This window comes from Lissotriton helveticus, chromosome 11, assembly GCF_964261635.1.
Source record: "Lissotriton helveticus chromosome 11, aLisHel1.1, whole genome shotgun sequence".
NCBI lineage: Eukaryota > Metazoa > Chordata > Amphibia > Caudata > Salamandridae > Lissotriton > Lissotriton helveticus.
This window is the reverse complement of record NC_136072.1, coordinates 1,006,309,039-1,006,332,781: the sequence shown is the minus strand read 5'-3', so window position 1 is coordinate 1,006,332,781 and position 23,743 is coordinate 1,006,309,039. Positions and strand designations below refer to the sequence as shown.

The 23,743-nt window shown below is 48.0% G+C and overlaps 1 protein-coding gene across 1 annotated transcript in view; it reads left to right on the top strand.

Annotated features, from left to right (window-relative positions):
* Positions 1-23,743, top strand: part of USP30 (ubiquitin specific peptidase 30) — a 394,500-nt gene that overhangs the window by 204,969 nt on the left and 165,788 nt on the right. The window contains exon 11 of the mRNA XM_078667396.1: positions 14,852-15,068. Within this exon, the coding sequence (XP_078523522.1) occupies positions 14,852-15,068 (217 nt within the window). The remainder of the gene's footprint in view (positions 1-14,851; positions 15,069-23,743) is intronic.

Below are 23,743 nucleotides of genomic sequence, written 5' to 3'. Positions count from 1 at the left end.
TCTCGGCAGGAGAAAAGACAGCATCTCTCTCAGTGCGTCAATGGGAGGGTCGGCTTGCTTCGACACTCGCTACAGCAGGGCGTCGGGCAAGTAGATAGCCGATCTGCTCCAAACCACCGTGTCTTTTGCTAGGGCAGATGCTGGGATATTTATACCTGGAAGGTGCCGAATTTGACGTAAGGTTGGACATAAGACGTCACTAAGAACTCGCAGTTCTTTCAGGACTCCAGGAGTTCTAGGACAAATCAATACAGAAGCAGGGGGAATTCCCAGGCTGCTGGAGGCTTGGTTTGTTTAAGAACGCGTTGTGCTTTCTAGGAGTCTATGGGAGTAGCCTTGCCGTATTTGGACTGCATTGGCTATGACTTAATATGGGTATGATTCTTATGCCTTTATAAGGATACTAGCAGCCCGCCCCAGCGTTGCCTGGGGCAGAAGGGGGCTGGGGGCAGCATTTCCGGATTGCGGCAGCGTTGCCCGGGGCCGAAGGGGGCTGGGGGCAACATTTCAGGCTTGGGTGCACTCCCGCCCCGGCCCCCGCCCGTCCCGACATTGCCCAGACCGCCTCCTGCCTCCCACCTCCCTCCCGCCTCGCCTTTGCCTTTGCCTTACCTGAGCCGCCGCTCTTCCCCGCGCTCCGGACTTCACCGCCACTCCTCGCTGCTCGTCACCTCTCCTCCCCGCCTGTCGTCATCACGCACGTTGCGTACATCGCTAGGTCGCGGCCAGCGCTACGTCGCGGCCGGCGCTACTTTTAGGGGACTACTTTGTTTTTAAAGTTTAATTTTTTAATTTACGTTTTTTTTTATTTTATGCAGCCTATGTCCATCTACACACCCTGAGGATTACAACAATGTATTGGGTGTGTGGATTGGCGCTGTGGTTCCCGAGTTTACCTTGCCAAAAGGTTTCTGTTCTCTCTTTATAATAGTAGTATAGATGATTTGTTATAACCACATAAGGGCATACATCGGGAATATTTAAATAGGATCCTAGATACGTTTACAAAAAAACGATTGGACCACAAATATGGAAGTTATACCTTTGAGCCACTAAGTAACGTCATACTCAGTAAGAGAATTACTCAGGCTCTGTACGGAGCATAAGTGCTCACATTGGGTATAATGGTGTTCCGGTTGATCTTTATAAGACTGAGTTAGATCTCTGGGCACCTATGATAGCAAACGTTTTAAATAAGGCTAATCAATGTGGCTTTATACCCTCCTGGACCGATGCCATAGTCGTTCCTATCTTTAAGAAAGGTGACAGGAACTACCCTACCTGCTACCGTCCAATTTCGTTGTTGGACGCATTAATGAAGGTGGCAGGCCGCATCATCCTAAATAGGATTCAAACTTGGGGGGAGGAGAATCAAATTATTTCAAAATCTGCAGTATGGGTTTAGATCAGGCAAAGGGACTGTGGAACAATGTTTAAATCTGACCTTACTTATCGCAAAATACACCCAGGCAAAGAGCGGAAACCTTTTTATTACTTTTATTGACTTAAGCTCCGCTTTTGACTGCGTAGATCATGACCTATTGTGGAGCACATTGAGTGATATCGGTGTTGATAGCCATCTCATTCTGTTTATTAAGGAACTTTACAGGGATGCTGGTGCAAGGGTGAGGTACGGCCTGATGGGAGAGTGCTCGGATAAATTCCCCATAAAGAGGGGGTGACACAGGGGTGCATTTTAGCACCCCTGTTATTTACCCTATATATTAACTCAATCGGCCATCATCTTAGGGACCCACAGTACGATCATCCAACTATTGGTGGGATCCCTATACCAATACTATTATACGCTGATGATGCGGCACTAATGTCACGCACCAGACTAGGTTTACAGAGGACCGTGGATAGATTCTCTAGTTTTATGAGGACTAGAGGCCTAAATATTAATATATTAAAAACCTACACCATGCCCTGTGGGAAGGGGATAAAGCGGGTGCCTTGTCCAATTTACATAGATTGTAAGAGAATCGAAACCACGGATAGGTTCTCTTACCTAGGCGTAAATTTTGATAGGAGGGGGAGCTGGCATACAGCAGTGCGCGCTAGGCAATTGGCCTTTACGCGTTCCATCGGAGCCTTAAGAAACTTTGCGATCAAACTAGGGGGGAAACCAGCAAAAGAGTTAATTTATAACTATAAAGCCATATGTATCCCTATAGCCACATATGGTGCGGGCGTGTGGGGATTTGAAAATGCCCAGGGGTTACAAACTTGCGAAAACCAGTTTATTTGTCACCTACTGGGTCTTCCCAAAACCTCCTCCACGTATATGACACATATAGAAGTGGGTCTCCCCTACATTCTGGACACTATTAGGATCTCTCCCATACTTCTTTGGCACAAGGTCTGTGTTACTCGTGAGACTGCCCTAAATAGAGACTTAATAAATGATTGTCTTTCTCTTGATGGAGTCGCCAATATTAAATGGCTATCCTATGTTAGACATATGTACAATGAGATAGGACATCCAGAATTTTTTGTGAGGCCTGCTACTATGGAGACGGTATCGAGAGGTTACCTGAAAAAGATGGTTTCGGATCACCTAGTTGGTGATAGATGGAATCTCGAAAAAGGGAAAAAAACTATCCTTAGCTACCAACAAATTACCTCTCACGAAGGGATGCAAAAGTACCTCGTTTCTGTGTCAAGCCCATATGCCCGTATGTTGTTGACTCGCTTCATGTTAGGTACCTTTTTCCGTCTGATTACTTTCCCCCTTTGTAATAATTGGTCTATGGACAACCTTGTATGCCCCTGTGATGATACTTCCCATCAATCAAATATACATTGTGTTTTATTTTGTAAATTCTATCAGGCACCCCGTAGGGCTTTCCTGCTACCTGTCCTCAAAACATGGGGGATTCGAACTTGTTTATTAGCATTTACTAAGCTGCAACAATTAGAAGATGATCATGTTATCTTTGCAGTTACTAGTTTTTTAAAACTTGTAATAAATTTCCGGAACACAATGTGATGGGTTTTAATAATATTAACAGTTTTATGAATTACTGCCCCCTAGGTGATTTGTAGGCTATATGGGTTTTTATTATAAACTAAATTAATTTAGATACTCAATTACGACTTTTCTGATATTGAGTATCAATCAATCAATCAGGAAATTTGTATAGCGCGCTACTCACCCGGAGGGTCTCAAGGCGCTTGGGGGTGGGTCCGCTACTGCTCGAACAGCCAGGTCTTGAGTTGCTTCCTGAAGGAGAGGTGGTCTTGGGTAAGACGGAGGTGGATGGGGAGGGAGTTCCAGGTGGCTCTTCGGATGCGAGGAACGACGGCGAGGGCGTGGCTGGTCCCTCGTAGTTGGCGGGTGGGAGTGTAGAAGGTCAGGCGGTTGTTGAGGTACCTGGGGCCTCGGTCGTGGAGGCCTTTGTGTGCGTGGGTGAGGAGGCGGAACGTGATTCTTTTGCTGACGGGGAGCCAGTGCAGGTCTTTCAGGTGTCCGGATATGTGGCTGTGGCGGGGGATTCTCCAGGATGAGTCGTGCGGAGGCGTTCTGGAAGCGTTGGAGTCTTTTCTGCAGTCTTGCTGTGGTTCCGGTGTAAAGGGTGTTTCCGTAGTCCAGTCGGCTGGTGAGGTACCTGGGGCCTCGGTCGTGGAGGCCTTTGTGTGCGTGGGTGAGGAGGCGGAACGTGATTCTTTTGCTGACGGGGAGCCAGTGCAGGTCTTTCAGGTGTCCGGATATGTGGCTGTGGCGGGGGATTCTCCAGGATGAGTCGTGCGGAGGCGTTCTGGAAGCGTTGGAGTCTTTTCTGCAGTCTTGCTGTGGTTCCGGTGTAAAGGGTGTTTCCGTAGTCCAGTCGGCTGGTGACAAGTGCCTGGGTGACCGTCTTCCTGGTTTCAGTGGGTATCCATCGGAAGATCTTTCGGAGCTTGCGTAGGATGTTGAAACATGAAGATGAGACGGCGTTGACTTGTCTGGTCATTGACAGGGAGGAGTCCAGGATGAAGCCCAGGTTGCGTGCGTGGTCCGTTAGTTTGGGTGCGCTGCCTAGGGCCGTGGGCCACCAGGAGTCGTCCCAGGCAGATGGTGATGATCCAAGGATGAGGACTTCCGTCTTGTCTGAGTTCAGTTTCAGGCGGCTGTTCTTCATCCACTCGGCTACTTCTTTCATCAGTATCTGTATCTTGGCTGTAATATGTGTTTCTTTTATATTATGTGCTTTTATGATTCTCTTATTTGAAATCGAATAAAGCTTGTTTTGAATTTGAATTTGGGTATACTGGGTACATGGGAGCAGCTAGAAGGTAGCATCCCGAAATCAGTCCCTAATCTAACAAAAACGACACTGATTCAGGCTATAAGGTGGGAGTTAAAAACTGTAGCTCTTGGAGTGCTCAGCCAGATGCACGGGCATTGCAGTTTTATTTCTCGAGTAAAAATGGATTCCCCGTTGATAAATTATCTATACTAATTCCTCCAGAGGTAATGTCAATCTTCCCTGGTAAGGCAAACCCATTTAAAGCTATTATGGAGTCTCTAGGTGCCCCAGATATGCTGTTGATGGGGGTGAAATTAAACAAATAAGTCAAATAAAGAGCACGCTTAGGCGCTGTGCTGAGGGAACTAGCTGGAGTGAGACTCTACAGTACCTGAGGAATAAAAGATCAGTTGTGCCCGTTCTCTTATCCCAAGAGGGCATGGACCTCTTACCGTATTTATACAGAATCCCAGATAGGACTTTGTGTGAGAAGTTGGCCTGGTATATGATGTTCACTATTCTAGTGAACACCTCGCACCAGTCCAAACAACCCTTATGGTGATGGTTGTAAGTCAACCTTATAGACCAGCTATCCTAGTGGTAGCGTGGACAGAACAGTCTTAGGCTAAAAGACTCGTGAGGGTGTGTAAAGCCAGCTGTTTTACCATATGTAACCCCTTGAATTTCAAATGAAAGGACACCACACAGGATATATATAAAATATATATGTACTTATTTACTCACACACTCCTCTGAACTCTTTGAGATCAGAGGCCAAAGCACATAACAAGTTACTTAATTAGAATATGTTAAGTTGCACAAAATACAGTTAGGCCCTAGAGGCGAATCAAACCATATACTAAGAAAGTGGTATAAGTACCACGTCACGAGAAAAGGAAAGGCCTAGGGCCTAGAGAATCGCTGGGGCTACACTATCCGACCCTTAGGTTAGGAGTAGGAGGCCCACAGACGGCGCGTGCAGTGTCTTTACACACACGCGAGAGTCAATGTTTAGTCAATGGGAACTTAGAGTTTAGAAAAAGAAGGATTTAGGACACTTCCGGTCTAGCTAGAAGGAAACAACTAAAAATCTAGACTCTTGGATAGTCAATACCCTTGGGAGCACCGAAGTACTCGCATTACCTCACCCACAGGAAGCGGGTGCATAGGTGTGAAGATGTCGGGTTTCGCCGTGGAAGTCTATGGAGCCTGTGAAGGAAGATGCTGCAGGCGACCAGGAGGAAGATGTCCGGATGGATCCAAGGGTGGATTGAGGATGAAGACGACCTGAAAGCAGAGGAGACAGAGTCTGGGTCACTAGCCAGTGACCGGGTGGAACCAGGAAGGAACCAGGCGACGTCGACGAGCAATCAGGTGCTGTCGTGAAGCTTGTCTCTTAAGCCACGCGGACCAGGAGGCGTCGAGGACGACCAGATGCTGGAGAGGTGCTGTCCCACGAAGGTTCTCGCGGATGGAGGGGTCGACTGCCGGATTGTAGTCAACAAGCCTTGGCAAAGGCAACCCACGCAGGATTCAAAGAAGGCTTCTGATGCAGACCAGCAAGGTCTGAGGTGCCTCACCTTTGCAGGGAGGCAAGGGCCAGTCTGGAGCAACCAGACCAGCGAGTTGGTTCCAAAGGATTGTCGTCACAGAGGCCACTAGCCAACGGGCCAGCAACCGGACAACGCGTCGAGCAGAACACAAGCAGAAGGGCCCCACGCAGAACTCGTGGAGTGTGGAGGGCTGATCTTCAGTGCAGGTGGAGCTCGGATTCGGGGCTTCTCAATCCCCAGTGCACAGCTTCGAGGATTCCTCAGGAGCTGCACAGTTAGCAAGTCGTGGACTTTTCAAGATGGCCGATCCCACGTGTCTCGTCGCCTCCACGGATCTCAGCTATGCTGCAGACGTGAAGAGAGGGTCAGAGAGGTCTGGAAGTCTGGGTCTTGTCAGGCTCTGTGCTCTGGTTCCGGCGGGAAGCGTCGACAAAGCAAGCTGTTGATTTGCTGGAAGGTGCCTGGTTGCCCAGGGTGGTCACTCCTTGGCCACAAGGGAGATTCTTCAGTCTTCAGCTTCAGCAGAATGTTGAAGGGTCTAGAGTTTCGTGTCAAAGTTTCAAGTCAGGATTAATCTAAAGTCTCAGGACTCAGCTCCTACCTCTATACAACTAAAAGGGGCTGGATTACTTTCTAGGTCCCTCCTATGGGTGGGACCAGGAAGGGGGGTGGTTACACCCCCTCTCCTTTGTCCAGTTTCGCGCCAGAGCTGGGGCTGAAGTGCCCCAGCAACCGGTTTGAACTGGTGTATGCATGGAGCACCTAGTGTGCCCCAGGCATGTCTCAATCTATTCAGCCCTCCCTGTCCCAATACACAAAGTCCTGTCTGGGGTGGTGCTCGCACCTCTCCAGGCAGGAAACCTATTGTCCAAACCTCCGTGACTGGAAGGACTCCCAGCAGCAGGAGGTCAGACTTGTGTCTGTGGCAGCAGTGTCCATTTTGTGACACTGGGGCTCTGGTTAACTTTAACCGGGATAGTCGGCAACTACATGTCTTCTCCCTCTAGTATGGTGGAATGCTACCCCCATCGCCAGAATTGGCGAGGGGGTAGTATTCCAAAGCGCATGACACCTTACACGACATGTTTAGATAAAGCCTAACCAAAGTTAGCATTTAACCGCGAGGTTCATAATGCACTTAAGAGTATATGGTATGGCAATATCATAGAACAGCTATAAGGACATGGTTCCGAAAGCTGCAGACAGGCTCAGCTCATGCTAGAGCACCATCTTGCACATAACCAAGCACTCTGCCTCCAGGATTGTTAAGGCCTGCCATAGGAGTGACTTATAGGTTACTGCGTGTCTATATTTAAGGGTAGATATAGGAATACTATACCTAAGCAAGGGGTGATTACACGACCTTGCTCCAGCTGAGTGATCAGCCAGTTGTGTCAGTTTGAGTGGCCAGCCAGGGGTGGCATAATACATGCTGCAGCCCCTGGTAGGCCTTGGTTACACCTATGCCCTGAGTACCTAAGGTACACTTCTACAGGGGCTGACAAGGTGAACCAATTCCCAATTGAGTATGTACCTAGAGTACATGGTTTGAATTTAGAGAGAGTGCATCTGGGCTGTGGGTCTGATTAGCAGGCCTACAGCCACTTCTAAGTCGAAAACCAGTAAAGCAAAAGCAAAAAGTGGGGGTGACCATAGGAAGCAGACCCTACTCTCCTACACTTTGCACAATGAAATTCTGTGCCTGGGGGTGGAATTGATCTGGGGTGGCTGGTTCCAAGGTTGATAGCGTAGATAGTCGAGCAGCATTGTCAAGTGTTTATGTAACCAGTTAAAAAAAAAAAAATTGGGAATACAGTTTAGAGACATGGGGCTAAACTTGGCGTGTGGTTTGAGACATCAAGACGTAGCAATTGCCATCGGCTGATATTTGTACAAAAGTATTTCTTAAGCCAGAATTGTCTTTAACCATCACCCCATACCCCTGTCCCGCTATAGATTACCGTTTTTCCCTGTTTTGGGATACAGTGATGAATTTTGAATTAGCTGGGAAGATGCAGATTGAATTAGGAGGATGCACGGGGTAAGAAACTGACCTTGAAATTGGATAAATGGGAGGTATTAGTAAGGCCGAACAGGTTTAAGATTTTGGTTACTATGACCTTGCCACAATGCATTTCATTGGTTAGAACTGAGAGTTTTTCTGCTTACACTCCAGTAGGACCAACTGTCCTTATTTGAATATGATATATATGCTCATAAAAGTGTTCTGCTGTGGCTTTATTTTAGATGCACTTTAAAAGGTATTTTAAAATATTAATTGTTCAGTTGAGTAGTCTATTAGGCCTTGCACAATGCATTTTTGTTACCGAAGTAATTGTAATTAGTTTTGCATCTTAATAGGTTAAATTGATACACTTCTGAATAATCTAATGTGTAATGATGTATGGTTTAAATGGGCTGACCCCCTGAAGATGCACTTTAGCTGTGAAGGTATATACTGATTTATATGGTATTTAGGTCTGTTATGTTCCGACCATATTGATGTGTCTTAGTCTTAATTGTTGGAAATTTTATAATTTCTAAATGTATTATTTATTAATTGGAAAATGTGCATTTCTGGTAGAATGTATTTCTTGGAAATAATTTGACTTGAGTACCTCCCTGCAACTGTCACTTGACCTTTTAATTTACACCAGCATTATTCTACAGTTCCTTGCTTCCACACAAACACATATTCTATTTATTTGTAGTGCTTCACATTACCATACATCATTACTTTATAGCAAACCCAGTGGCATTGCCAATACTTGTTAACCGCATCGATGCGGTGCATTTTCCCGCTGTGCGGAAAATTCAAAAAAACGCGTTACATGACGAGCTCAGCTCGTCATCAGCACACGAGCGCCGTAGCTGATGACGAGCTGAGCTCGTCATCAGCATCGAAGGGGTTAATTGATTGAACGCTCTCAATCAATCAAGAAATTTGTATAGCGCGCTACTCACCCGGAGGATCTCAATGCGCGGGGGGGAGGGGGTCCGCTACTGCTCGAACAGCCAGGTCTTGAGTTGCTTCCTGAAGTAGAGGTGGTCTTGGGTAAGACGGAGGTGGATGGGAAGTGAATTCCAGGTCTTGGCTGCCAGGTAGGAGAAGGGTCTTCCTCCCATGGTGGCTCTTAGGATGCGTGGAACGGCGGCGAGTGCGTGGCTGGTCGATCGTAGTTGGCGGGTGGGAGTGTAGAACGTCAGGCGGTCGTTGAGGTACCTGAGGCCTAGGTTGTGGAGGGCTTTGTGTGCGTGGGTGAGGAGGCCGAAAGTGATTCTTTTGCTGACTGGGAGCCAGTGCAGGTCTTTTAGGTGTCCGGAGATGTGGCTGTGGCATGGGATGTCCAGGATGAGTCATGCGAAGGCGTTCTGGATGCGTTGGAGTCTTTTCTGCAGTTTGGCTGTGGTTCCGGTGTAGAGGGTGTTTCCGTAATCTAGTCGGCTGGTGACAAGTGCCTGGGTGACAGTCTTCCTGGTTTCGGTGGGGATCCATCGGAAGATCTTAGGTAGCATGCGTAGGATGTTGAAGCATGAAGACGAGACAGCGTTGACTTGTCTGGTCATCGACAAGGAGGAGTCCAGGATGAAGCCCAGGTTGCGTGCGTGATCCGTTGGTTTGGGTGCGCTGCATAGGGCCGGGGGCCACCAGGAGTCGTCCCAGGCAGACGGTGATGGTCCAAGGATGAGGACTTCCGTCTTGTCTGAGTTCAGTTTCAAGCGGCTGTTCTTCATCCATTCGGCTACCTCTTTCATCCCTTCGTGTAGGTTGGATCTGGCGGTGGCGGGGTCGTTGGTGAGGGAGAGGATCAGCTGGGTGTAGTCGGCGTAGGGAAATGATGTTGAGGCTGTGTTGGCGTGCGATGGCAGCGAGGGGGCTCATGTGCACGTTGAAGAGGGTGGGGCTGAGTGATGATCCTTGTGGCACGCCGCAGATGACTTCGGAGGCCTCAGATCTGAACGGGGGGAGGCGGACTCTCTGGGTTCTTCCGGCGAGGAACGAGATGATCCACTCCAGGGCCTTCCCTTGGATTCCGACGTTGCTGAGTCGTTGTACTAGGGTGCGGTGGCAAACAGTATCGAACGCTGCGGAGAGGTCCAGGAGGATGAGGGCCACTGTTTCCCCGTTGTCGAGCAGGGTTCGGATGTCGTCAGTGGCTGCGATGAGGGCGGTCTCGGTGCTGTGATTGGCTCGGAAGCCGGACTGTTAGTGGTCGAGGGATCCGTTCGTCTCGAGGAAGGCGGCCAGCTGTCTGTTGACGGTCTTCTCGATGACTTTGGCAGGAAACGGGAGGAGCGAGATGGGGCGGTAGTTCTTGAGGTCGGTGGGGTCTGCCGATGGTTTTTTCAGGAGGGCGCTGAGTTCGGCATGCTTCCAGCTCTCCGGGAAGGTGGCGGTGTTGAAGGAGCAGTTGTTGATGTCCCGGATTTGGGGTGCGATGACGGAGTCGGCCTTGTTGAAGACGTGGTGAGGGCATGGGTCGGTTGGTGAACAGGAGTGGATGGTGTTCATCGTCCGGATGGGGTCTTCTGTGTTAAGTGGGGTCCAGTTGCGGAGGGTGGTGGTGGGGGGCGTTGGTTCTGTGGTTGTGTGCGTGGACTGTTCGCCGAAGCTGTTGTGTATGTCTGCGATCTTGCTGTGGAACAACGTGGCGAGTGAGTCGCAGAGGTCCTGTGAGGGAGTGATGTCGTTGTTACCGGCACTGGGGTTGGAAAGCTCTTTGACGATGCTGAAGAGCTCTTTGCTGTTGTGCGTTGTTGTCTAATCGTTCCTTGAATGCTGTCTTCTTGGTGGTGTGGATCAGCTGGTGGTGTTTGCGGGTGGCTTGCTTGAGGGCGGTCATGTTGTCTGTGGTCGGGGTCTTTCGCCAGGCTTTCTCGAGGGTGCGGCAGTTCTTCTTGGAGTTCTTGAGGTCGTCGTTGAACCACGGGGCTTTCTTGCTTCCGGGCCTGTTGGGATGGGTTTTCAGGGGTGCGAGGTTGTCGGCGCAGTTGGTGATCCACTGTGCCAGGTTGTGGGCTGCTTGGTTGGGGTCCGTTGATCTGGCGGGAGGGTTCTGGTTCAGTGATGCGGTGAGCTGGTCGGTCGTGATCTTGTTCCAGTTCCTGTGGGGAACTTGATGCGGGAGGTGGTGGGTTGTGGTCTTTGTGAAGCTGAAGTGGACGCAGCTATGGTCTGTCCAGTGGAGTACGGTGGAGTGGCTGAAGGAGATGTATTTGCTGGAGGAGAAGATTGGGTCAAGCGTGTGTCCGGCGTAGTGGGTGGGGGTGTTCACCAGTTGCTTGAGTCCGAGGTTAGCGAGGTTGTCCAGGAGGGTGGTGGTGTTGTCGTTGTTGTTCTCCAGGTGGAAGTTGAGGTCTCCTAGGAGGATGTAGTCGGCGGAGGGAAGGGCGTGTGGGCTGATGAAGTCTGCGATGTCTTCGCTGAATTGAGTGCGGGGTCCTGGGGGTCTGTAGATGAGGGTGCCTCTGAGTGTGGTCTTGGGGTCGGTGTGAATCTGGAAGTGAAGATGTTCGGCGGTTGTGAGGGTGTCGTCGGAGTTGGTCGTGATGCGGATGGTGTTCTTGTGGACGATGGCGATGCCTCCTCCTGTACGGTTGGTGCGGTCCCTCCCGGTGATCTTGTATCCGTCCGGGAATGGCGATGGCGATGTCGGGCACTGAGGAGGCGTTCATCCAGGTTTCCGCGAGGAAGGCGACGTCTGGGGATGTGGTGTCGAGCAGGTTCCATAGTTCCACGGTGTGTCTGTGGATAGAGCGGGTGTTGAGCAGGATGCACTTCAGGTGGTTGCTGTCGGTGTTTGGCTTGGTGGGTGCGGGTGGGTTGCAGGTCCTGATGCAGGCGAACTTGCAGGATTGGCAGGTGCAGGGTCCGTGGGTGCGTCCTGGGATGGCTCGGTGACAGTCGGGGAGGCGTCCGGTGTTGAGTGCGCTGAGGGTAGCGGCGTCGTACGTTCGGCGGGTGGGATGGCAACCGCGGAGGTCTGGCGCTGGGCGCGGTCCAGGCGCGGACGGGCGCAGACGGGCTTGCCTTTAAGGCGCCTTCGGCGCACCATTGGCGCACCCGCTGCGCGGACTCTGCCATAAATGGAGAGTGGGTGGGCGGAGCGAGGGAGGAGCAGCTGGGAGGCGGGAGCGGGGTGGCGAGTGGGGAGGGGAACGGTTATGCTGGAGGGAACGGGAGTGGGGCCGCGGGGGAGCAGCGGCAGGGAGCGGGGTGGGTTCAGCAGCAGAAACGGCGTTGGGGTTGCAGAACGAACAGGGGCACGACGAAGGGAACGATAACAGAGCACAGGGGCACAGGGGTACACAGTTCACGATGGAGAAGAGAAGACGATTACAGGCACAATGCAGGGGGCAGAAACAAACTTGAGCAGGGGTACAAAAGAAGACGATTACAGGCACAATGCAGGGGGCAAAGCAAACTTGAGCAGGGGTACAACAGTTAACGGACTAAGATAAAATAACAGGCACAATTCAGGGGGCAGGATACCAACTTGGCAGCGGTGGCGGCAGGCGGAAACCGGGCACACTCGGGGTGGGCCACGCAGCGGGAGGAGCGACCGGCTCTGACCAGGTCAGGTCGGGTCACAGCTCCCCGCCTCGCGGGCCTTACCTTTTGTGTTCAGTGGGAGGGAGGAGCAGCTGGGAGGCGGGAGCGGGGTGGCGAGTGGGGAGGGTAACGGTGATGCTGGAGGGAACGGGGGTGGGTGCGCGGGGGAGCAGCGGCAGGGAGCGGGGTGGGTTCAGCAGCAGAAACGGCGGTGGGGTCGCAGAACGAACAGGGGCACGATGAAGGGAACGATAACAGAGCACAGGGGCACAGGGGTACACAGTTCACGATGGAGAAGAGAAGACGATTACAGACATAATGCAGGGGGCAGAAACAAACTTGAGCAGGGGTAGAAAAGAAGACGATTACAGGCACAATGCAGCGGGCAAGGCAAACTTGAGATGGGGTACAACAGTTAACGGACTAAGATACAATAACAGGCACAATTCAGGGGGCAGGATTCCAACTTGGCAGCGGTGGCGGCAGGCGGAAACCGGGCACACTCGGGGTGGGCCACGCGGCGGGAGAAGCGACCAGCTCTGACCAGGTCAGGACGGGTCACAGCTCCCCGCCTCGCGGGCCTTACCTTTTGTGTTCAGTGGGAGGGAGGAGCAGCTGGGAGGCGTGAGCGGGGTGGCGAGTGGGGAGGGGAATGGTGATCCTGGAGGGAACAGGGGTGGGGCCGCAGGGGAGCAGCGGCAGGGAGCGGGGTGGGTTCAGCAGCAGAAACGGCGGTGGGGTCGCAGAACGAACAGGGGCACGGCGAAGGGAACGATAACAGAGCACAGGGGTACACAGTTCACGATGGAGAAGAGAAGACGATTACAGGCACAATGCAGGGGGCAGAAACAAACTTGAGCAGGGGTACAAAAGAAGACGATTACAGGCACAATGCAGGGGGCAAAGCAAACTTGAGCAGGGGTACAACAGTTAACGGACTAAGATACAATAACAGGCACAATTCAGGGGGCAGGATACCAACTTTGCAGCGGTGGCGCCAGGCGGAAACCGGGCACACTTTTTTCCTACCTAATGTTTTTATTCCCCCACCCCCTTATTTATTTTCCATTTTAAACAGTCACATTTTCGATTCCTTATCAATATCTCTTGACAGACTCTTATTCGTCTGTGCCTTCTCCCTTACCTCTCCCAGGAAACAGAATAGCAGTTTTAGTTCTGAAATAGCATGTTTTGAATGGTTTTAGAAACACTTTTGGGCCCTAAAATTGCTGCGAAAAGTTTGCAAACCTGCACTCCATTGAAAAAGTCATTCATATCAGTGAATTGTATGGATTATGACTTTTTATTATTCAGAAAACAAGCTATTAAATGTGATAACATTAGTTTTTTTAATGATTTTCATGGAGCAAAATTATGTAATTCAGTTTACTCTAGATATCAGTGGAACCCTCATATAATTCTTCACACCTTGTGCTGATGCTTTGTTCTTCCTTTGTTACATTATTCAATAAATAAAGCACATACGTAGATTTATATGAGTAATCTTTTCCGAAGAAGTCAATGCTAATAGTTCTCTCAAACCCCCATTAGTCTTGTGTTTCCCGATTTAGGGTGTACATAAAAAAAAAAGACCACAAGAAAACCAAGTTAAATTTGTAACCATAAATATATTGAGTTGACACTGTGCAACAAAAAAACTACACAAACCAACACAATAACACCACCTTGGTACCTCACACACTACTTCTTAGTTATGATGCAATAGGCACACTCAAAAGCCAGCCCTTGTTATCCATTCTCCCCTGCAGTAGCATAAGGTTAGGTAGAAACTTTAAATGTTATGAAAGTACAGTACTTCTGCCCTTGGGTGTGTGACCAAGAAAAAAGCTACAACACAAAAGCTGTACAGAGGAAGGTCCTTCAAACAGTTTGTGTGTTCTAAACTATGCCAGAATTAATAAAGACACTTCCCTAACTTCTGGCCAAAAGCAGGAGATGAATTTGTCTGTTAGTAACACTGCCATAGCTTTATGGATCCTTAGCTCAAAAAGTGCCTCTCTGATCTCAGGGTGTAGGCTGCTCTCAATCAAACCATGGTTTTGGAGAGTATGGGGTTGCCCAATCATGATGCATGACACCTGGCAGGTGTGTGAGGACAGTCTGTCACACTTTGCGTGTCACAGAGTGACTAGACGGACAGAAAGAAAGTTATAGAAAATTGTAAAACCTAGTTAACTCTGGTGGCCTCTATGTGAATATAGTACTTTTAATCCTCCCCAAGTAGCCAAAGAAATGTCATCCTTGATTGTATCACGATTGGCAACTATTTGAAACTTACATGTAACATCTCCAACAGCAGAAACTGTTTTCCAATTTGCTACGGTAGTTCATTTAGTTTTCCCTATTTTACAGTGGTGTTATATTTGAGTAAAAACACTTTGTAATCCTTCCAGTATACATTTTTGGGAGGTCTTATAGGTTTATTTGAGATCACAATATTTCTTACTATGAAAAAAGGTTGATATTTTGTGTTTTACTTTGCTGCCATCTAGCTACCTCAGTGTTTGTGCATCCACCTGCAGCGGTTAAGTTGGTCGAGTGAGGGCACTCCTCTAAAACGTCATGACCACGTACAGTTCAACGAATACCTCATGTTAGATTTTTACAAATACCACCTCCCAGGCAAGAAATCAGGAAATCATCACCTGAAACCCAGAAATCAGGCAGGAGACTCCAATGATATGAAACCGCTAGCAGCTAAGCCTCAAGGTATGTGAAAAACTGTCAGAAATGGCAAAGCCAATGTATGTGTAAACTTTATAGAGGAAAAATAATTAAGAAGTTATCCTGAAATGTTATAATGTTGCCACATAGTAGCTAAATGCACCTATAATTTATTTTCTTTTTTGAGTATATATTCAATATTACATGATATTGTATTTTGAGATCCCCTCGTTCCCAGACTAAAATAAATGTACCTTAAAGGGTTGTATAGACCAGAGCATTTAACAGTGGCATTCTTTCCCTCAAGTAGAATTCTTACATGTGGAGCACCATTAGCTCTCCTGTTAGGGCCACGATAGTTTTCTTGTTCCATGCATGGTCTAACTTCAGAACACACCTTTAATAAGGAAATCACTTACTACTGTAATAGTTTATTACAAGGGAGTAAGAGCATAATGGCATTAGCTTATCTTTCCATCGACTGCTCTTTAAGACCTCCCCTCCATCCCCTCTATAACCTCACCCACAAACGAAAGGAGTAATTTGAGCAGCTACAACAATGAATTGTTCAGAGAATGTACCTGCCTCGTAGCCCTGCGTCTTCTGCCTCGTAGCCCTCATATAAAGTACTATTTCTTCACTGTTCTGGGCTGACCTCTGGTAATCCATCTTTCTTCATTCACCTTACGTATGTCTCTATCAATGGAACCATGTATTTTGGAAATGTGTGAAAATGTATGTAACTATGCTATTTGTTAGTTTGCAAATCATTCAGTTACCTTTTCAGGTTCACACAAATCAAAACTATAAAAAAATAAATTGAGAAAGTGTCAGTTTATCTAAGACAATGTTACTGAGATTTCAAGCCTCAGAGGTCTGTGGCTGTCAACAAGCTGATGGATGGTCTTTCTGTTGTTCAGGTTAGATTTCTAAAGCAGGTTTTGAGTTGAACTGCCTAGCACCTCCGTATATTCCATTATGCCCATTCTGTTAAAGGTGCACCACTTATTTGACTGTATGAACTCACTCAGGCTGTAGCATTATGCCATATAAGGTCTGGGAACTCCTTGATAATTTGAGGTATCCTTATAACACACAGTTTGAGGTGCATGGACCCATATACAGCAGCATTGATGGGAATATGTAGGAGTGGTCTTGTCCTCAAAACTGCACCAGTGATAACGGGTTTGGGATTTGATTATTCTAGGACAAGAAATAGCACTACATAAACCTTACTAGTGTAGAAAGAACTTATATTTTGTTGAAATGTGGCCATTTCCATTAGAAAGTATAAAGGATATAAAAAAATAGGCAATGAAGCATTTTCAAAAGCTGACCATTGCGATGAATAGGAACTCGGAATAATCTTCATTCTTGAAAGGGAATGTAGAAAGCTACATTGGGGATAGCAGAAAATTGTAAAAATATCTAAACCTGTATTTGCTTGTAGATGGATGGATCACTTTCTTACAAGATTAACTCATTTCTTGTATTCAGAGTTCCAGCTCATTCTGCTGTTTCAGTTCTTTGACATTCTTTCCATTATTTCAAAAATCCTTTCTCCCTATACCGTACCAGAAAGTAAGCCTTTGGTATTAAGGCATCAAGGTGGTTTAATATTGATGAGCAGTATTCTAAAGAATAAATGCATTGATATAGTCTTTTTGGAATATTTTGCATGCAATATTTAAGCGTCTAAATATTAAAGGAATCTTTGGAAGTACTGGCAGAGTTCTGCTACCAAGACTGTCCATGAGAGTACCTCTACGCTTGAGTATACCACGGGGATAGTCTGTTTTTTGTAGATTAAAACACACTTCCTGCATGATGTCCGAACATAGCAATGTAGACAGTGAAAACTATTTTGGAAACATTTTTAAAAAAAAACTAAGTAATGCTTTTTTAGTGACATGAGCCCAGTAGCTTAGTTTTTTGGACAGAATGTCATTGGCTACTATTAGAAGTCATGTGTAAATGCTACCATTCAAAAAAATGTGTTCTCACATGAGATGCTAACCCTCCTTTTATTAGAATAGAATGATTATTGGATACTCCCCAATTGCAGGCAAGTGTTTGGTTTAACTTTGCATGCAGTGTGTGTTTTAGGACTGTCACGGCGACCCGTTTTTGCAGAGTAAAGCAGCACCTCTACTGACCACGAGGCACTGACAGGGACCGAGGGAATTGTTTAACGCAGCCTGGATCCGCCCGCCTGTCTCCAGCCGCCGACCGCCTGTAAACCAACGAAGAGCGGGGCCGCCTGGAGGAGACCGGCGAGGGGCAGAAAACTACATCACCCAGCAGCCCTCACTGGGGTCCAGCGTCACCACAGAGCGCCAAGCGGCGCTTTAAAATCACATCAACCCGGTCGAGTGGGCGACCCGTTTTTGCAGAGTAAAGCAGCACCTCTACTGACCACGAGGCACTGACAGGGACCGAGGGAATTGTTTAACGCAGCCTGGACCCGCCCGCCTGTCTCCAGCCGCCGACCGCCTGTAAACCAACGAAGAGCGGGGCCGCCTGGAGGAGACCGGCGAGGGGCAGAAAACTACATCACCCAGCAGCCCTCACTGGGGTCCAGCGTCACCACAGAGCGCCAAGCGGCGCTTTAAAATCACATCAACCCGGTCGAGTGGGCGACCCGTTTTTGCAGAGTAAAGCAGCACCTCTACTGACCACGAGGCACTGACAGGGACCGAGGGAATTGTTTAACGCAGCCTGGACCCGCCCGCCTGTCTCCAGCCGCCGACTGCCTGTAAACCAACGAAGAGCGGGGCCGCCTGGAGGAGACCGGCGAGGGGCAGAAAACTACATCACCCAGCAGCCCTCACTGGGGTCCAGCGTCACCACAGAGCGCCAAGCGGCGCTTTAAAATCACATCAACCCGGTCGAGTGGGCGACCCGTTTTTGCAGAGTAAAGCAGCACCTCTACTGACCACGAGGCACTGACAGGGACCGAGGGAATTGTTTAACGCAGCCTGGACCCGCCCGCCTGTCTCCAGCCGCCGACCGCCTGTAAACCAACGAAGAGCGGGGCCGTCTGGAGGAGACCGGCGAGGGGCAGAAAACTACATCACCCAGCAGCCCTCACTGGGGTCCAGCGTCACCACAGAGCGCCAAGCGGCGCTTTAAAATCACATCAACCCGGTCGAGTGGGCGACCCGTTTTTGCAGAGTAAAGCAGCACCTCTACTGACCACGAGGCACTGACAGGGACCGAGGGAATTGTTTAACGCAGCCTGGACCCGCCCGCCTGTCTCCAGCCGCCGACCGCCTGTAAACCAACGAAGAGCGGGGCCGTCTGGAGGAGACCGGCGAGGGGCAGAAAACTACATCACCCAGCAGCCCTCACTGGGGTCCAGCGTCACCACAGAGCGCCAAGCGGCGCTTTAAAATCACATCAACCACATCTCGCGGGACGCCCGGAGCGAAGCCCGGGCAAAGGGCGGGCCCTCTGTGGCCCTCCGGGGACCGAGGAGGCCGGGACGGGGCCATCCCCCTGAGATCCTGCCTAGCTGTCATCTACCAAGGTAAACGCCAAATGCTATTTACATCTTCTGCACCTGCAAGCCGTTATTTCCTCCATCAGCAATATTGCCTATAGCTTAAAATAACTTTGCGAAGATGAATAAATGCCGAAACACTCCCGTGACCACAAGATCTGCAACTAGATTGAAAGACGTCACCAATAGCCCTCTTCCCACAATAACCGCCATAGACTTAATGCTACAAAAAACGATGTCGTGGCGGATGCTATTCAGGACTCCGAAACACGCCTATCACTTACCCCAGATCTATGTTTCCCGGACCTTTCTTTACACACCACTGGTAACATTAACATCCTGGACAATACTATAAACTCTGAGGAGTCCATCCTAACGTTGTCATTCCCAGGGCTTCCTAGCCCTCAAACAAGAGACAACACACAAACAGCCTTGCCTATATCATCTATAGGCAACAGCAGGAACAACAGCCTTGCGCTAACTGGTGAAAATGGCAGTAGCACCCATCTGTCACCTATAGCCCACCTACACTCAGTAGCCCCCTCCCCGGGTGGTTTAACATCTACAACGACGAAACCTGTTACCAAAGTCAGTCGCTTGATAAAGAGCAAAACTAGGCCTATTGGCACACGAGGTAAATTTAAGTCATCCATAGCTAAAAAACAAAAATCTCACCTCAAGGCTAAACATCTTAGCTTAGCTAAAGACATCTGGTCTACCTTTAGACTGGCCAAACCTGCCCCAGAAACAGCGACCTTATGTCCCTTTATAAGTAGTCAAGACTCAGATCTGATCTTGAATAAAGAGACGACAGTACCCATAAATATGCCTACACACACCACAGTCAGGGCTGATCACACAATGATAAACACAAAATCACTTCTGAGTGACCTTGAAAGCCTAATTAAGTCCCTCCTGTTACCCATCAGTGAGAGAGTCCTTAATATTGAGAATGCCTTAGGGAAGTTTGAAAGGGCCCAAAATGATGCAACATCTACCTTGCTTAAAACACTGAAGGTATCACAACCAATTTCTACCTTCACACCAGCCAGTAATTCCCCCGCTTTGACTAGCAATAAAAACCTTAGGGCAAAAAAAGCCATAGCTACCCCTACCTCTGCTAGTAAGCGAAACCTGTCAACATGCCAGGAAAAGACTCCTCTAATTATCCCAGCGACAATTCAAGATAGAGGTACTAACATATCCCACCCAGTGGCTGCCATACCAAGTAGCTCTCAAACTTCACCTGACGCTGAGATAGAAAATTGTGAATGGGCCGCCGAAAGCTCCCCGACTAAAATAGTAACAACCCAGGCAGAACAAACGAGACCAACTAAAAACCTCAAACAGGGTATACCTATAAAACAATTAGGTGTTACCCTGACAAAATCGCCGGTAGCTAAAAGACCACTTCATGTCAACCTCCCGCCTGAATCTAGCCCGTACACCATTGTAATGATTGGTGTACCTAAATTGGTGGGGGACAGGGTAGAATCTCATGGGGACCTAAAAAACAAGGTGAGCCATTGGCTCACAACTCATAGACCGATCCCTAAACATATTAATGGTCATATTGCACAGGTAAGAAGAGTAGATTGGGTGGGAAACAGATTTAAATCGACCGAGGGTGACTGTATCGTGGTAACCCTTGGGGACAGTCGTGCTGCTAGTTTCATAAGTAGCTGGAAAAGTGGTGTGACAAACAGCTTGATTCGTACCATGGCCTTAAGTTACTTTTACCCAAATAACCTTGGTCATTATCCTACACAAGTACAGCCAACCTATGGACAGGGGGGGTTGCTTGAGCCAATAGTTGATAACCAACCTGGGGCCCATACACTGCCTATTGGTCTACATACCCGAATAAACCTCACTGACTATAGGCATGAACACCCATGGCTGAGTAGGCCTAGCAGCCATCCCAGTAGATACCAGGAGAGAAGTGAGCTTTTTACTCGCCCTCAACAGCAGCTCTATTCATACCCCCATTACTTAGACACACAATATGGGGTACCCATTTCTAATAGATTTGATGCTCTTTACAACACCGATTATTTAGACGAGATCGATTGACAAATCGTATCTCCATCCTCCTACTCTATTTCTACTGAGCCCCCAACTAAGGTAGCTCCCCTTTATAGAGTATCAAGCATTAGTCTAGAGTGCATAAATGTTTCCTTTCCAGAGGCCAGTGAAGCGCCTATGGCAGCTCCCTTAGTACAATCCCACGAAAACACATTGATTGTGAATGGGTGTAGTCACTCATGTCCCTCAAACCAAACTCAACGCATAGTGCCCAGTGGAGTAAAGAACTCTTTAACCACCAGCAATGTAACGCAAGCACACTTAATAACGGATCATGAGGTTCAAGTAATCTCTCTTTCCACAGATAAGGCCCAGATAGCAGGCTTGAGCCTCATTGAACAACGTTCCATACATCTTTTATCCTGGAACATAGCCGGTCTAGCCGTTAAGGTTAATGATCCAGCATGGTTAGCCTATGTAAAAAATTATACAATCTTATGCTTTCAAGAAACCTGGTTAGTAGATGAAAATGTACACATTGAGGGCTTTCAAAGTTTCTTCTTACCAGCAGCTCCATCAAACAGTGGAAGATCTAAAGGGGGCCTGGCAACTTATATAAGCCTTGCACTTAGCTGCCAGGTCTCAAACAGAGCATTGGACAATAAACATATTCAAATCTTAGTGCTCAGGAATGGTAAAAAGGCACTGACCCTTATTAATTTCTACAATGCTGTGTCATCAAATAAGGAGTGTAACATTCTTAATTTACAAAACTTTTTACAAGCAAAAGCGGATAGTCTACCTCGAAATATCATCATCGCCGGAGACTTTAACGCTTACCCCTGTGGCAACCCTGAATCGACACCTATTGGCCTCTTGGGCTGCAACAATAGGTCTGGCTTTCACTTCGATCATTCGCCTCGAGGCACTTGTATCAATAACCTAATTGATGGTAGGAATCTAACCGTCGCAATGACCACGCTGGAGGACTCACACATATTTAATGTCCCCACGTACAAAGGCCACGGTAAAGGCTCCTACATAGACCACATGTTTCTTTCAAGGGATCTAGTTGATTTAGCCACTGACTTTGAAATTCAAACAAGCATCTTCAGTGACCATAATCCTTTGTCGATCAGGATTGGAGGAGGCCTTTTTGAACATAGGAAGCCTCGACCTGATCATGGTGTCCTAAAACCCATCAATGGAAATCGTCGTCTGAAGTGGTCAAAGGTTAACAGTGACTCCTTGTACAGTTCAATCAACACTAGTTGTGGTAGTGACCTAGACCTTTGTGTGTCTCCATCCACTTTGCCCGAAGCGACTTTGATTGCCTTTGCTGCTGTTGTTGACAAAATTGGCCAATTGTTATCTGTACCAATAAAGGGTCATCACGAACACCAACCAGGGTGGTTTGATCAAGCTTGTTCAAAGGCCGGACGAGATTTAAAAAAAGCACTTAAGGCTACCCCAAGAGACCCTGTCCTTATAAAGTCACTGCGATCTAACTACAAGACAGTCCTGGCAGCCCGGAAAAAAGAAGTAAAAGTTGGTGTTTGGGAGAAGCTATGCGACCCTGCAATTCTGGGCAATAGCTCCAAGTTTTGGAGTATTGTAAATAAACCTATGTTTGACGTCCCCATTAACTCTATGGCTGGGACTAACTTACCTGAGGAAGAGTGGACGTCACACTACAGTACAATTTTCAAAAGTGATAAATCACAAGCAGACTTTGTTTTTAAATCCTCTGATGAAAATGTGTTGTGCTTCACAGTGGGGGAGGTAGTAAAGGGGATACAAGGATTAACCTGCAACAAAGCACCTGGCCCTGATGGTATACCACCCGATCTATTTAAATCAAACATCCTTTTATGGGCACCAGTTATTACTGCAGTTGTAAATGCCGGAATTTTGGCTGGTTGCCCAAAAGCTTGGGGGTCTTCGACCATTGTCCCTGTTTTCAAGAAGGGTGATCGTGGTAGTGTCACATGCTACAGACCCATATCCCTGATTAACTCAGTTACAAAGGTGGTGGGGGGTATCATCCTAAATAGATTAACAGCCTGGGCCAACGATAATAATATACTGTCACCAATACAATATGGGTTCAGACCAGGCCACTCTACGATAACCCAATGTCTGAATCTATATCTAATAAACAGCAAGAAAAGGGACGATCCATATGGCCTTTATGGATTTATCGTCCGCGTTTGACTGTGTAGACAGAGGCAGGCTTTGGGAGGTCCTGTTAAAAATGGGGGTGGAACAAAACCTGGTCAACCTTCTCGTTGACCTCCACTCGGACACAAGAGCAAACGTCCGCTACACCCATGACATGAAGGTAACAAGAGATTTTAGTATAACTCGAGGTGTCAGGCAAGGGTGCATCCTCGCCCCTTTTCTTTTTAATCTTTATATTAACGAGTTGGAGGAGCACTTATTAAAAACTGGTACAGATTTTCCTTATATTGGCAAGAAGGGCATACCTGTCCTATTGTATGCGGACGACGCCGTTTTAATATCCAGAACGGCGCTCGGACTTCAAATCTTGTTAGACTCTTTTAATAACTTCATGAACTCCCGTGGCCTGAGTATTAATAATTCGAAATCCTTTACAATGATGACAGGCGTAATTCCCAAAAAAATATACCCTCACTTTGTAAATGGGGATAAAATACCCACCACCAAGACCTTCTCGTACCTTGGGGTCCTTTTCGATCATAAACTAACCTGGGCACCAGCAATACAAAAGAAAAAGGGTGAGGTAGTGCGGGCCAATGCAGCAATACTGGACTTCTCAAGAAAAATGGGCAATAGTCCGGTGGCTGCTGTCTTGAAGTTATATCAAGCCAAAAGCACCGCAATCGCACGTTATGGAAGTGAAATATGGGGATCAGAATCACTAGGCGCCCTTGAAGTTACTGAGAATAACTGAGAATAACTTCCTAAAACAGGTCCTAAGGCCAACTTCCCAGTACATGAGGAACTTGGCATCCCATATCTAAGTGATAAGCTGGCCGTGAATCCTTTGCTATGCTGGCTGAATAGCTGGCTAAACACAGCCATACCTCTTACCAGAAACATTCTTCAAGAGGCACTAGAGTGGGATGGTAGACTCAAGATCCCATGGTTAAAATATGTAAGAACGTGGCTTTTTGAACTAGGCCGACCAGATTTATTTCTATCCCCCGAA